The sequence below is a fragment of the Daktulosphaira vitifoliae genome, unplaced genomic scaffold (assembly GCF_025091365.1).
Source record: "Daktulosphaira vitifoliae isolate Bord-2020 unplaced genomic scaffold, ASM2509136v1 Scaffold_3, whole genome shotgun sequence".
Lineage (NCBI taxonomy): Eukaryota > Metazoa > Arthropoda > Insecta > Hemiptera > Phylloxeridae > Daktulosphaira > Daktulosphaira vitifoliae.
Window position 1 is genome coordinate 7,933,412 of NW_026099574.1, and position 17,225 is coordinate 7,950,636.

At 25.3% G+C, this 17,225-nt stretch overlaps 1 protein-coding gene across 1 annotated transcript in view; it reads right to left on the reverse strand.

Moving 5' to 3' along the window:
- Nucleotides 1-18: 18 nt before the first annotated feature.
- LOC126902542 (uncharacterized) overlaps nucleotides 19-17,225 on the reverse strand; it is a 39,482-nt gene continuing 22,275 nt past the window's right edge. Inside the window, exon 4 of the mRNA XM_050679926.1 lies at nucleotides 19-260. Coding sequence (XP_050535883.1) covers nucleotides 202-260 — 59 coding nt within the window. The 3' untranslated portion in view covers nucleotides 19-201. The remainder of the gene's footprint in view (nucleotides 261-17,225) is intronic.

A 17,225-nucleotide genomic window follows, 5' to 3' on the forward strand; every position in this document is an offset into this window, starting at 1 on the left:
TAGTATGTGTTTGTTAAATATTTTTCTAAGTTATTTATTTAAATTATTTGATTAAAAACAATCATTATTTTAAGCATATGAATACAATTTGTAAATAAAAGTGTTAATAATTTTAAATGAAAAGATTTAATAAACAACCATTATTGTTGACACAAACAAAGAAGACCAATGTTAATCCATATTATGATAGTGACGAGTACATTACGACCGTAGCGAAGGGTTATTCATGTGTAGTAAAAACCCTAATATTTCTCTGAATACTAAAAAAAAGGAAATAGACAAAAAAATTATTAATTGATCAAATGTAACTAGATATCAGTTTTTTAATTAATACACTAAATTATTTAGCTTGATAAATTAATGAAATAATTTTTTATCAGCTATAACTTCTTAATGATAATAATAAAAATAAGAGAATATATCCGCTATTTTTATGTATTATCACTTAATTTTATTGACACTATACACAAATATATATTTTATATTATAAAAAATAATGATGTCATATTCTAAAGTTTTTAAAATATTTTGACCGCATAACTGTTTTTCTTGGTAACTAATCAAAAATTATTTTACAAAAATATCAGGTATATTAAGTTGAATTATTTATTTTAAAAGTTACTTGATTACAAATAATATTTAATACATAATTTTATATAGTCAAAATTTATTTTATATCAAGTAAAATTAGAAATACTTTTTTCTACTAATTAAGATCAAGTCCTAAAAGTGATATTTCATGACGCTTAATGGCATATGGGACTATTGTAAATGGTTCCATATTGCTGACTATAAATAAATTCAGTAAATGGAGATACCATTCACAATCCTGACAACGGATTAAATATAAATCTTGGAGTTAAGAAACTTTTTTGAAAGATATTACATTGACCTTAGATGGGTAGTATAAGTCTAAACAATTATATGAAATATTTATTTTACCATTGAAAGTGATATTTTCATTTTGACCTGCAAAATGAGTCATTATTTTAGTAATTTTAGAATCTTCAAGATTGATATTGTACATTTTAAGAGCTTCTTTTAATTGTGTTTTAGTCATCACATTATCTTTGAGGTAAGTATTATAAACATTGTTAATGATTTTCTCAACTCTAATGATAATCTTTGCCATTATATTTAAAAATTGCTTTTCCGTCATATATCCATCAGCTTATTGAAATAAAAAATAGGTATTATCAATTCATTTTTATTTAAAAGTAAAATTGTAATATTAATAATATTAATATTTTTTTTGAATTTTTTTTTTTTTTAAATAATTATTGTTTTCTTAGATTATGATTAAAGAATATTTTTGCTTCCTTGCAAAGCTAAGAAAGTATTAATTTTACTATGATATGATTTTTTTATGTTTGTTTGTCACTACCTTTTTATGGCTTTTATTGGACTGATTTTTTCAACTATAAATTAAAAGATCACAACTCGTATCTAGTTGAAAATATTACCCTTAAAAATTGATAAAATTTCCCTGGTTTCTCGTAAATGAAAATCCCCTATAAAATTACGATTTTTAAATNACATTACGACCGTAGCGAAGGGTTATTCATGTGTAGTAAAAACCCTAATATTTCTCTGAATACTAAAAAAAAGGAAATAGACAAAAAAATTATTAATTGATCAAATGTAACTAGATATCAGTTTTTTAATTAATACACTAAATTATTTAGCTTGATAAATTAATGAAATAATTTTTTATCAGCTATAACTTCTTAATGATAATAATAAAAATAAGAGAATATATCCGCTATTTTTATGTATTATCACTTAATTTTATTGACACTATACACAAATATATATTTTATATTATAAAAAATAATGATGTCATATTCTAAAGTTTTTAAAATATTTTGACCGCATAACTGTTTTTCTTGGTAACTAATAAAAAATTATTTTACAAAAATATCAGGTATATTAAGTTGAATTATTTATTTTAAAAGTTACTTGATTACAAATAATATTTAATACATAATTTTATATAGTCAAAATTTATTTTATATCAAGTAAAATTAGAAATACTTTTTTCTACTAATTAAGATCAAGTCCTAAAAGTGATATTTCATGACGCTTAATGGCATATGGGACTATTGTAAATGGTTCCATATTGCTGACTATAAATAAATTCAGTAAATGGAGATACCATTCACAATCCTGACAACGGATTAAATATAAATCTTGGAGTTAAGAAACTTTTTTGAAAGATATTACATTGACCTTAGATGGGTAGTATAAGTCTAAACAATTATATGAAATATTTATTTTACCATTGAAAGTGATATTTTCATTTTGACCTGCAAAATGAGTCATTATTTTAGTAATTTTAGAATCTTCAAGATTGATATTGTACATTTTAAGAGCTTCTTTTAATTGTGTTTTAGTCATCACATTATCTTTGAGGTAAGTATTATAAACATTGTTAATGATTTTCTCAACTCTAATGATAATCTTTGCCATTATATTTAAAAATTGCTTTTCCGTCATATATCCATCAGCTTATTGAAATAAAAAATAGGTATTATCAATTCATTTTTATTTAAAAGTAAAATTGTAATATTAATAATATTAATATTTTTTTTGAATTTTTTTTTTTTTTAAATAATTATTGTTTTCTTAGATTATGATTAAAGAATATTTTTGCTTCCTTGCAAAGCTAAGAAAGTATTAATTTTACTATGATATGATTTTTTTATGTTTGTTTGTCACTACCTTTTTATGGCTTTTATTGGACTGATTTTTTCAACTATAAATTAAAAGATCACAACTCGTATCTAGTTGAAAATATTACCCTTAAAAATTGATAAAATTTCCCTGGTTTCTCGTAAATGAAAATCCCCTATAAAATTACGATTTTTAAATAGATNAATATTACCCTTAAAAATTGATAAAATTTCCCTGGTTTCTCGTAAATGAAAATCCCCTATAAAATTACGATTTTTAAATAGATAAATTTCGAAATTTAAAAATTTTTTATTTTTTAAACTGTCATAACTTATAGAAAAATGAAAGAATCAAAATAATTTTTTCATAAATAAATACAATAGGTAGTTTTCTTTTATTAGTGTAAAACTAAAAAAGTGATTTTAGTTTTAAATTTATATCTTTAATATAATTTAAATTTTAAATAATTAGCCACTATTGATCAATTTTTATTATATTAGTATGCATAAAATGTAGTTACATATATTTGTAAGCTTAAAATATAAATAAGATTCGAGATGAAACTTCATATTTAAATAATAAATAAAAATTTTATCGTTCCTATTTGCTCGTACGATACAGTGAACAAATATGAACATACATTAAATTTACAAAATCAGTTGTAATTGTATTTGTTGAAAATAAAACTTAACTTATTGAATTATAAGTAGAGGTTTACTTACGGTTGCCAACAACTTCAGTGAAAATTTTTTCAAATGCTGCATCTTTTAAACTGTGTATTTTGATATCTTTTCAAAATCGCAGAAAACATTACATTACTCAGCCCTTCTTTTTGCCTTGTTTGGTCATATAGTGCAATCATATTATAGTAGCCATCTTCATTAAATTGTTTATTCTAATATGAATTAAATTATGTTAAGAGTAATAATAATATAGACTTAAATTCTCTAGATTTAATTATAAAAAAATTAATTAATTAAAAAAACATTAACTTTATTCCTATCATTATTGATAAAAATACGTTGATTTTTTTAACCAAAAAATCAAAAACTAAGACCGAACCGGAAGGATTGGTAAAAAATCCAAAACCCTTTACATATGCACAAACCCAACATTGACCAATAGCTTAATTAAAAATGTTTTATAGCTGGAATGGAACCAAAACTCAATTAAATGGATGAAAAAAAAAAACGGTAGCACAGTGGGGTCGAGGCACAGTATAGACGTGGCATAGATGAGATAAGTATAGATGATATCTGACAGTGATTAAAATCACTATCATAAGAAACGCTTCGATGCAAATCTGTAGATAGTGTTTCCTTTAGAGAAATTGGTGAAATATTTTAAAAGCAACATGAACTCTTATTTCTTTAATTATATCCTGATTAGTAGTTCTTTGATTTTAAAATATAATATATGAATAAATACTAATTATAGTTTTTAAATTTAGTATGAAATTGTGAGGCCAGCTATGATGTATGGTTCATAGTGTTGGGCGGTTGATAAGAAAGTAGAGCAGAGAATAAGTGTAGCAGAGATGAGAATGCTTAGTTGGATGAGTGGAGTGACTAGAGAAGATAGGATAAGGAACGAGCATATAAGAGGAAGTATAGGTGTTGCGTCAATCGTGGATAAGATGACAGAAAATAGACTTAGATTGTTTAGTCATGGTATGAGGAAAGAAGAATCGAAAGCTGTAAGAACAGTTATAGAAATGAATGTTGAAGGAAGAAGAGATAGAGGAAGACCAAAAAAGAGATGGAGGGATGCTATTGAATGCGATTTGAGGACAGCTGATGTGAGCGTAGAAGATGTGGGAGATCGTGTCAAGTGGAAGCTTAGGATAAGGGTGGCCGACCCCAAGTAGTTGGGATTAAGGCAAAGAAAAAGAAAAATATTACCAGATATTCCGGTGGCAATTGACATAATATGATTGTTATTTCGGAATGTACAATTTAGCGTTTAGTTGGGTTTAAATAATATAGCGTCAAATCAATTACCTACTCTATCGGTTGTATCTCAATATACACTACACTTTAATGATACAATAAATAAATAAACTCACACATACACACATATGCATTTATAACATTGTGTCTAATGTAAGTATAACATGATAAAAAGTAACCGTAAAATGAAAAAAATGGAATATAAATTTTATTACTCATATTAAATGTAATGTAACTCGAAAAATATTTGTTTAAATGAAAAAATATAAGATTATATTTTTATTTATAATTGTCTTTTAAACAACTTTTGTGCGAAACTTTTTTTTGTAAGTTAAATATTTTTTTTTGAGAAAATTAAGAAAGCTCATATTTTTGAACTTTTGCGAGGATTTAAAAAAAAAGCTCAATTCCAATCTTGAGGACTATTAGTATGTCATTATACATATTTTAATTCAACTTTTAAAAAAACAAAATTTTTTCCGCAATTTTTCCTTTGTTGACAGGCCTAGATGTCAATTTTAAACTTGTAATTGAGCTAAAAGTTATGGTAATATATTCAATTTATTTTACTATAAACTTTCATAAATCTTTATCAAAAATTTTTCATCAACTTTAAAGAACCAAAAAAATAGGTTAAAATTGAAAATTTGGACTGATTATTTTTAACATATTAAAAATCAAATCAGTAATAATTTGAAAACAAATTTTTTTTTCTTTTAATTATTATTTTATATATATAATTAGTAATAATATAAAAAATTAGAAGTGATAGAAATAGTCTACTTGCAGATTTGAAAACAACGCGAAAATTTGATTTAGAAAAGTATATTTTTGCTTCTGATGAAAGTTCCTTGTAGTCCAGTGCATTTTTTTATAGTAACAAACAGTTTTTATTGAAAATTATTGTATCAAGCCCTTTAAATTTTTATACACGTAAAAGTAAAGCAAAATATAACTTCTTTATTATTTTTATAATTTCTCCGTTTAAATTACAATATTAAATATCAATTTCATACTAAATTTAATAATTATAATTAGTATATATTCATATATTATATTTTAAAATCAAAGAACTACTAATCATGATATAATTAAAGAAATAAGAGTTGATGTTGCTTTTGGAATAATCCACCAATTGCCTAATTAAAACAAAAAAAAAAAAAGTTTGTTGGGAATTTTTTCTGCTATTCTGCAAAATTACTCCTTCGTTGACTAGAATGAATCATTAAATAGAAAATTTTATGAGAATTAAAACAATGTTATTTTTAAGATTAATATGCAGTCAGAAAGTTTTATAATTATTATTTATTGTAAATTTATCAGAAAAACTCATTATTTTTTGCATTTTTATCGTAATAGAACACTTAAATAGAAATCATAGTAATCATTTCTAAGTAATTTTTGATATTTAAAAAGATTCTACTATTGAAATATCCAGAACTGAATTAATTTTAATGATTTACTTTAACTAAAAAAAAAAAAGTTAATATTTTGAATCCCTCTTGTGGGCAGGTAAAGGGTTAGATTTATAAAAAAAACCAAATGATAGATAAAGACATGCATCTAAATAAAAAAAAATATACTGATTTGGTCATTTTTGATAAAGTTATAACAATTAACAAAGTTATAAGTTTTATACACTGGACTACAAGGAACTTCCATCAGAAACAAAAATATACTATTCTAAATCAACTTTTCGCGATGTTTTAAAATGTGCAATTAGACTTTTTCTATAACTTCTAAGTTTTAATATTATTAAAAAATAGTTTTTACATATAAAAAAAAATAATTAAGAACAAAAAAAATTGTTTTAAATTAATACTGATTTGATATAATATTTAATATTAATTTGATTATTAATAAGTTAAAAATAAGGAAAATGACATATTTAACCTATTTTGTTAATCGTTTAAAGTTGATTGTTGTAAATGTTTATAATAAAAAAAAAAAATTTATTTTACCATAACTTTTAGCTCAATTGGTAAGTTTGACATTGACATAATTAAATAGAAAATTTTATGACAATTAAAAAAATTGTATCGTTAAGATCAATATGCAGTCAGAAAGTTTTATAATTACTATTTATTGTAAATTTATCAGAAAAGCTCAATATTTTTTTGCATTTTTATGGTAATAGATAACTTAAATAGAAGTAATAGTAATAATTTCCTAGGAACTTTTGTTGTTTGTTGAAAAGATTCTATAATTGAAATATTGAGAACTTAATTAATTTTAATGATTTACTTTAACTAAATGTACCAATCAAAACAAAGTTGTTAAAAAGATTTACTCAATTGAGTGTATTATAAAATTTGATTATATTTGTAAAAATCAATTGTTAATTCAGGAGAAAAAACAATCATTTTTTTTAGAAATGATTTATATAGCAACATGTTACAAAAAAAAATTGTAATATTATAGTCTAGTAGTAGCACACACAAATAGAGTAAAAAAATTATTAAATTACAAAGTAAAATGATTTAATTTTGTAGTTGAAACCTATCATATCAAACTTCATTCGTTAATAAATATTTTGAAAACATTAGAAATTAATGATTTTAATTGTCTTTATGGAGACGATGTAATAACTAACTGTTTAATTGATAAATTAGAATTTTTTTTTCAATTTTTGAGAGTAATATCTTCAACTAGATACGAATTGTAGTAATTTGACGTATTGTTGAAAAAAGTAGGTCAAGTTAGAGCAGAGAAAATAAATGATAGTCACAAAAAAATATCTTCTCGGCTTTGCATCGAAGCGAAAACTTAAAATATAGTAAAATAATTTTAATACGAATAAGAAATTTCTTCTTGCAAGGGGCGACTAAAGTGATGGGATCCTTGATCTTTATTGAAGTTATTGAATCTAAATGTGATAAAAATCAAACGAGTTAAAATTTATACTAACTTAAAAAGAATTAAGAAAAAATGCAAAAAATTCATTGCCATATGCGGGTTGGAACCTCGTACCCCAAGCGTGTAAAACATAAATTTTACCAACTCGGCAACCGTACGTTGCTTCCGGCGGTTGAAAAATTGGCTATTTAAGCTAGTTCAAATTTCAAAGTTATTTTTCTCGACTTAAAAGAAACAAACATATTTAAATAAGTTTAACTATCTATACTATATCAATTTTAATTTATATAATATTTATGAAAATCTGTACTCCCCTTGTCAGGTATTTTAAAATAAAATAAAATACAAAACCCAGAATTTTAACACAAAAATAGCATATTTTTGCATACGGTAGTCATTTTTACCATGAAGACAAATCCAGAGGTCAAATTTTTTTTTTTCACATTAAAGTATATTACATAAGCTTTAATTTAAGATATATTTAAAAGTGTCAGTATTTCCGGAATACTTTCAAAAATTAAATTGAAAATATCGTAGTAACAATACGCATGTTTAAAGTTTTGACCCCCCTTGTTAAAGGGGTATGATCCGATTTACAAAAAAAGCGTGCCAGATGAAAGGGGTATATCAATATTTATTATAAAAAAATAATAATATAGATCCATACATTTTTCCAAAAGTTATATAAAATATAAATTAAATAATATAACATATAAAATCGAGATTTTTTTCACGGAAATCGTACGTTTTTCTTTAACTTTGATGTCCGTTTTCACCACGAAGACAAGTCCAGAGGTCAAATTTTTTTTTTTCAAATTAAAGTATATTACATAAGCTTTAATTTAAGATATATATAAAAGTGTCAGTCTTTCCGGAACATTTTCAAAAGTTAAGTTGAAAAAGTTCTACTTTCTATACGCATTTTAAAAGGTTTGCACCCCCCCTGTATAAAGGGAAATGGTCCGATTTTAAAAAAAAGTATGTCGAATGAAAGAAGTATATATAAAGTATTTATCATTAAAGAATAAAGTTGATTCATGCATTTTTTAAAAAGTTATAGCAACATAATGTTAAAAAATGTAAAATATAATATCAAGAATTTTTTCACAAAAATAGCATATTTTTGCATACGGTAGTCATTTTCACCATGAAGACAAGTCCAGAGGTCAAATTTTTTTTTTTCAAATTAAAGTATATTACATTAGCTTTAATTTAAGGTATATATAAAATTGTCAGTCTTTCCGGAACATTTTCAAAAGTTAAGTTGAAAAAGTTAATTTTTTGTAAAAAAGTTACCATTTTGAAACCCCATCCTTTGGGCTGTTAAAGGGTCAAATGTTCACAAAAATATATAAAATGATAGGTAATTATCTAAGGTATCTATAAAAAAAAAAATTATATTGATTCGGTCATTTTTAAAAAAGTTATGGCAATTTTAAGTAAAAAAAATTGAAAAAATATCGAAAATTAGCGATTTTTAAATTTGTAATTTTTTGGGGGATTTCCCCCGTTTACGGGGAACGAGGGAATTTTTTTCAATTTTTGAGGGTAATGTCTTCGACTAGATACGATTTGTGATCTTTTGACATATTGTTCATCAAAATCGGTCCAGCGAGAGCTGAGATTGAGCGTTCACAGACACATAAAAAAAAATAAAAAATAAAAAAAAAACACATCATAGTAAAATTAATACCTTCTCAGCTTCGCATCGAAGCTAAAATACGTTTTAAGGTTTTTATAGTTATTAGATGAAAATACACTTTTATAATCTAAATGATAATTTTTGAATTATAAATAGAATTTGGATATTCCAAAAAAGTTATTATACGGATTTATTATTATACGGACTGAGACAATAATCTCAGTCCGGATCGATGTGTAGTAACGGTTAAAATAGCTAAATGAATATTTTAGATAATCGACAAAAATCGTGATTGCGTAGCAGCTGTAAACTGTTAGGCCAATTACATAGGAAGAAACAGGTGTTCATTGTAAATTTAAATTCTTACGATACATGTATATGTTATATGTGAATTAGCTATTTTATTTTATTTTAGTGTAAATACGAAAATGGCACGCCGTTATCAGACAGTAATTTATACTTATTTATTTTATAATGAGGTAATAAAAAGTTTTANTTATACTTATTTATTTTATAATGAGGTAATAAAAAGTTTTAAATAATCTTTATAATTAAAGTATTTATTTTCTAACTCAATAATATAAATGCATATTATAAAGTAGAGTATATTTTAACATATAAAGTGGGCGGTATTCGTGCCATTTCGTAAAAAATCATTCCGACCTGATGGTTAATCAATGTGCCTTGTTTACTGGTAAAATACAATAAATTAGCGTCTTCAAGACGTTTTCTAACGGGGTTTCTTTTTAAATATTCTTGAATCCCTTTCAACTTTATGATTAGAAAACTAGGTTCATATTAATCTTTTTAGATATTTATAGTTTAAAAAAATAGTAAAAATTATAAATTGTCTAAGAGTGCCTTTAGAACTAAAGAAATATATTGTTTTCTTCCTCGTTAGTCACAACATTGATATAGCTAAATCCTTAGTGATAGAGTCTAGTGATGTATCCAGAATTGATAACAGATTTTTTCTTAAAAAAATCCCCTCGTATATAACCGTGTAATTTTTTTTGGTTTATAGGGGAGCTCAACTTGAAAATACCTTGAAAATTTACTTTTATTAGTGCCACCCGGTGAAAATTTTTTAAAATATGCTTTGGTATAAAGTTAACTGTTTTTAAGTTTCTTCGTTAACAAAAACATTCTAATATGTATTTTTTAATGTGGATAGATCATAAGTATATCTGTTAAATAAGTATTATTATCACCTATGTCGGATTTTCAATAATTATCTGGAAAGCGAAATTATATATTATTTTCTACATTTTGGGTGGCTGTTAAATTAAATAGGGGAGACCAAGCCTCATATACTATGCTTGGAGGGTGTCCAATAAATGATTTATGCTTGACATATTGAAATAAACATCTGGGTTTAACCTCATATGTATATTATAAATATATCTGTGTCTAGAGCATCCAAACCCTTTCGTAATTCGCCACTGCTATTAATTAAAAATGTAAATTTATAAATTTTGAACAAAAAATTTAAAATAAGGATTTTTATCGTTCAAGACCGGTTTTTAACGGAAAGTATAAAATTGATTTTCTAAACACCTAACCGTAACCTAACCTCAAAAAAAAAGTTTTTTCCTATGATTATTTTAAGTATTAAAAAGAATTATTTCACAAAATCTTATATCTAAGTAAGATAGAATAAAAAATAATCTACGCCTTAATTAACATCTTGATATTTCCAAAATGGATTTTCTAATTAAAAAATATTAAACAACTAAATTTTATTAAAAATGAAATAACATCGTTTTACCTTGTGCATAATTGGGATATTGTAAATTAATCCATTTGAAAAGCTAATTGCTAAATACATAACAATGAAAAAGTAAAAATTCATTTTTGGTTTGACAAATCTATGTTCTCGAATAAAACTGATAACTTGAAATGATAGATTAATTGATATTTTATTTATTTTATAACAATACCATGTTTTTTTAGCGTAAAAACGTCATCTTTTTAAATATATTTAAAGTGTTTTTATAATAGCAATATTAAGCATTTAATAAATTTAATTTTGCTGCCAATATTTATTAATACTTATTTAAAACTAAGTAAACATTTCCTTTATGACAAGTGCAGAACCCTGTTTTATATAATTATTCTACTGGCAAAATTGTACCCAAAATACTAGTAAAAACTTCTTTTCTTTTGTTTCAGTCAACATTGAATACTGAAATTTAAGTCTATAAATTAATAAGCTTTGACGTTTTGCAGATGGTTTTTGTAAAATTGATCATTTATGCATCGTCTTAACACGTTTCAGTAAATCAATATTACAGTTTATCATACTTATAGCAGTACAATTATCGTGCAAAGGCAGTCAAATTTAACTGTAAATTTCATATTAGGATTGTATAGTCGAGGATTTGTAACATTATAGTGCAAAAAATTAAATTTTTTACAGTGAAATTTCTGACCGTTTCTCAGTTATGAAACTGTAAACTTCTTAACTGTTTATTGGAAATTGTCTCTCAAACTGAATGTAGCAAATGTTACTAAATAGTAACAATCAATTATGATTTTACAAAACCTAAAGACCAAAACAAAACTTTTATATTGCATAAAAAAAAAAAACCGAGCACAGTGGGATCGCGGCACAGTGGAGGTGTGGCATAGTTGGGTCCAGTATAGATTTAATCTTACAGTGATTAAAATCACTATCATTAGAAACGCTTCGATGCAAATCTGTAGATTATGTTTAATTCTAAGGAATTGGTGGATAATTACATAAGCAACATCAACTTCTATATCCTTAATTATATGGTAAAATTAATACCTTGTCAGCTTTCCATCGAAGCTAATCGAATTAGATTTGATATGATAAAAGTATTCAACTACAAAAGTAAATAATTTTACTTTGTAATTTATTAATTTGTAACAGATATTTAGCACTTATGTTTTATTTTTTTTATATTTTTATATTGATGATTTTTATAATAAACAACATTATTATGGGAGATGATGGATATAAAACACCAATACACATATGAAACATTAACTCAAATTAGTAGAATAATAGATTGCGCATAGGTCTATTCAATTTTACTTGACTAGCCAATGAGAAGGATTTTGCAATTAAAATATAAAACATTAAGTCTCCTCCTCATAAAACAGGCCTATAAAAGAGCAATTTCTAGCTCATTCGCCACCTTCTTTTTGTCTCTAAAAAAATCTGGTCATTAAGTGTTTTCTGCACAAGACTATTTCGCGTTTTGTACTTAAAATCTTTTTACACTTGGTGTTTATTATCTGAATCTCTCATATGTAGTGTCATTTTGAAAGAATAACTTAACCTTTTTATCTTTTTATTTTTTTTTAGTTTTGAATATTTATAAAATATTAAAACGCATTAAATTTTTATTTTGTGTTTTGTGAGTTGTTTCAATTAAGAATTTTTTTAATTCTTCAATTGAAGTGTCTATTTAATAAGTGCATTTCGAAAATCTACCTTAGCACATCTAGCGGTTGAAACTATTGCAATATTATAGTTTGTGACGTGTCACTAAGGAGATCGTAGAATGTATTTTAAATTTAAATAGATACGTGTTTGATTGATTGCACAAGATACTGATGGTTTGTTGAGATCATTACCCTAGCACATCTAGCGGTTGAAATTATTGGTAAAACAATAGTTTGTGACGTGTCACTAGGGATTGATTCTCATATTCCATTACATTCTTTTCGGCAAGTAGTTTTTGACTCTGTAAGGTCCGTGCATCGACGAGTACAATCTCCGATGGTGTAGCCAGACTGTCTCTAACTCTGTCGACTCTCATATCAAATACACAATTTCATAAAATATTGATAGTTTGTTGAAGTCATTACCCTAGCACATCTAGCGGTTAAAACTATTCGTAAAACAATAGTTTATGACGTGTCACTAGGGATTGGTTCTCATAAGCTATCTGGTTATATAAATATTTATTTTAAAATATAAAGTAACGCATATACTCAAACACCAAGTATAGAAAGGAACTACAGTGAAGTAATATTTCAAGATTAATAATATGCATAATTTTACAAAATAAATAAGTAGATAAAAGTCAGTGCTCTTTATATTTATATTATTCTTGCAACAAACGATCAAGCTAGCTGGACACAAGGTAAGAAATTACATTTCTAGGCATGTCATAAAAATTAAGGATAGTATTAAGAGGAATCAAGAATAACTTTTATCGAAGGAATAATAGAATTGTAAAAGGTGAATAATTTGAAAAGAGGGATATTATTAATAACTATTTTCTCACCATTCGGATCATAACAGTGCGCGTTCAACGTAGATGTTTTAACTTATACGCATACATAAAGAAAACAATTTAGCTATTAAGGCTTGGCGCCCAACAACTGGACACTTGCAATTTACGTAAACACACACAGTTTATTATTTCTATAATACAACCATTAAATATTAAGAATCGTAAAATTCTTCTCCTTAATCGTTGCACGTTTCATTGTGCGTTATACAGAAGTGATTTACTTGCGATCTATATTTTACGACAAAATAGGAGTGGTCATTATATCAAAACAGAGAATTTATGATTATATGCCACATGCTTTTATTTTCATTTTGCAGCTAAACAAATTTCAAAACTCCGATTAACATAATATTTATACTCATATTCAATTTAATTATCCTCTTATTGTTTTTCAAGTCAAAAAAAATTATTTCTTTCATTTCACCATCCCAATATACAAAACATTAACCTACTTAACACCTTTTTTTTTATGACAGCGTGTTTTTTTAGTTTTTTTAAACTATATTTATTTTGCACTTTTTAGTTTCATGTTATGATAGTAGTTACTATCAATATCATGGTTGTGACGGGTAACGGGAAATCAGGGTTCGATATCGGGGAGGGAGTCTGAGAAACGGTTACCACATCCAAGGAAAGCAGCAGGCGCTAAATTACCCACTCCCGGAACACGGAGGTAGTTACGAAAAATGACGATACTGGATTCATCCTTTGTAATCGGAATGAATACTTTATATATTTTAATTAGAATAAAGCGTGTTAATATACATTTTTAATAGTAATTAGAATATATATATATATATATACAATTAAAGCGACTTAAGTACGTAAAGTATCATGTACGAGGTATAGCTGTGTTTTGTGGGTGAGTGGAACGTTATACCTAAGGTATAAACGGCGGCAGCGGCGGTAGGAATATATAAATATATATACGTAAGGCGCATTACATGGTATTGGTCAGTCAAAATCAAAATTTGTTTATATATATATATAATTGATGACAGGCACGCGTGTACGGGTACGAAAACAAAAAATATAAAATTATACAGGATTAGTGTTGTCGTCATGTGGTGAGCGGGGTGGGGTGAATGCGTTACGACGTCTAGTTTCAAGGTCATAGACGATACGCGAGAATGATAATACGTGGTGCTTGGAAAGTTACAAACACACATCACACATACAAGTGAAACTAATATAAGCGTGTTAAAAATGATTTTTAGTTGTACCTGATTTTAACGATGGATTTTTACGATTATAATCTAATTTTACAATACGCTCAATTGATTAAATCTATTTAACAACTTTTTTTTTATTGTGTTTTTTTAATATATACTCATTAAAATTAATTAAATTCTGAATATTTCCATTGTAGAATCTTTTTAAACACCAAAAGTTAATTAGAAATGATTACTATGATTTTTATTTAAGTGATCTATTACGATAAAAATGTCAAAAATATTGAACTTTTCTGATAAATGTACTGTAAATAGTATTTATAAAATTCCCTGATTGCATATTAATCTTAACAATTTCATTTTTTCTATTTAATAATGTCAATTTCAAACTTGAAAGTTGAGCTACATGTTATGGTATAAATTCATTTTTTTTTTTATTAAAACTCACGTTAAAGGACAATAAAAAGTAGGTTAAAATGATTACTTTTAACATATTAAAAATTAAAATCAATAATAATTTGAAAACAATTAATTTTAAAAATTATATAATATATAATTAAATGAATTACTAATCTGGGTATAATTAAGGAAATAGAAGATGATGTTGCTTTTGTAATTATCCATCAATTTTTTAAAATTAAACACTATCTACAGATTTGAATCGAAGCGTTTCTAATGATAGTGATTTTAATCACTGTTAGATTAAATCTATACTGGACCCAACTATGCCACACCCCCACTGTGCCGCGATCCCACTGTGCTGGTATTTTTTAACAACGGCAGCCGTTTGCATCCAGAAGATAAAGTGTCGGGACAAAATTTTTTTTTTCATTTTATAGTACATAAAATAAGCTTTAATTTGATATATGTTTAAAGGACGCAGTATTTCCGGAACATTTTCAAAAATTAAGATAAAAAAGTTAGTTTTTGTAAAAAAGTAGCTATTTTAAATCCCCCCCCCCCAATAAGCAGGTTAAGTGTTAGATTTCCAAAAAAATGATATCAAATGAAAGAAAAATATCTAAGGTTTTAGTACAAAAAAAAATTATGTTGATTTGTTGATTTTTGAAAAAGTATGGAAGTTTTAAGAAAAAAAAGTGAAAAAAATGGAAAAATTTATGTGTGTTCTCTGTTCCCTAAAAAATACTATATATATATATATATATTAATTTTTTAATATTTTATGGAGCTAATTTGTTATCTGAGGGGCTAAGCTCCTTCTTGTTGTCAGCGAGGCTTTCAAAATTGTGCAATTCCAAGCCAAGGTTCCGATCACTACTCTTTCAACACTAGGTCAATTTAGAGAATATTAGAAACAAATATTTTAAAAATAGTTTTGCCTATATTCCTATTTATGATATTTTTTTTATTAAAATTATTATTTTTACAAATTTGTCATTATTTCCTGTCAGAATCAAAATTAAATTATGAATAATGTAATTTAAAATGTTTATATTGGAATTAATTTTATTAAATTATTATAACTAACGGTATCATAATATATAAAAAAAAACCCAGCACAGGGGGGTCGCGGCACAGTGGTGACGTGGCATAGTTGGATCAAGTATAATGATATCTGACAGTAATTAAAATCACTATCAAAAAAAACGCTTCGATGCAAATCTTTAGATAGTGTTTAATTTTAAAAAATTGGTGGATTATTCCTAAAGCTTCATAAACTGCTAGTTCCTTATTAATATCCTGATTAAGACAAAGTATGTCGAATAAAAGAGTGATTATTAGAAAATAGTATTTCCCATAAAAAAATTATATTGATCAATACACTTTTCAATAAGTTATAGCATTATAATGTTAAAAATGTAAAAAATAAAATTGAGAATTTTCACACAATAATAGCATTTGGTAGCCATTTTCACCTTGAAGATAAAATAAAGTCCGAAATTTTTTTTTTCCATGATAAAGTATATTACATTAGCTTTAATTTAAGATATATATAAAAGTGTCAGACTTTCCGGAACACTTTCAAAATTTAAGTTGAAAAAGTCAATTTTTTGTGAAAAAGTTGTCATTTTGAATCCCCCCCTGTAGGCAGGTAAAAAGTCAGATTTATAAAAAAAATATACCAAATGATAGGTAAAGACATCATGCATCTACAAAAAAAAAGAATTATATTGATCCATACATCTTTCGAGAAGTTATAGCATTATAAAGTTAAAAATATAAAAAAGAATTTTTTTACAAAAATCGTATTTTTTTTATTAAGTTTAATGTCTGTTTTCACCATGAAGATAAAATAAAGTCCGAAATTTTTTTTTTCCATGATAAAGTATATTACATTAGCTTTAATTTAAGATATATATAAAAGTGTCAGACTTTCCGGAACACTTTCAAAATTTAAGTTGAAAAAGTCAATTTTTTGTGAAAAAGTTGTCATTTTGAATCCCCCCCTGTAGGCAGGTAAAAAGTCAGATTTATAAAAAAAATATACCAAATGATAGGTAAAGACATCATGCATCTACAAAAAAAAGAATTATATTGATCCATACATCTTTCGAGAAGTTATAGCATTATAAAGTTAAAAATATAAAAAAGAATTTTTTTACAAAAATCGTATTTTTTTTATAAACTTTAATGTCCGTTTTCACCATGAAGATAAAATAAAGTCCGAAATTTTTTTTTACCATTATAAAGTATATTACAT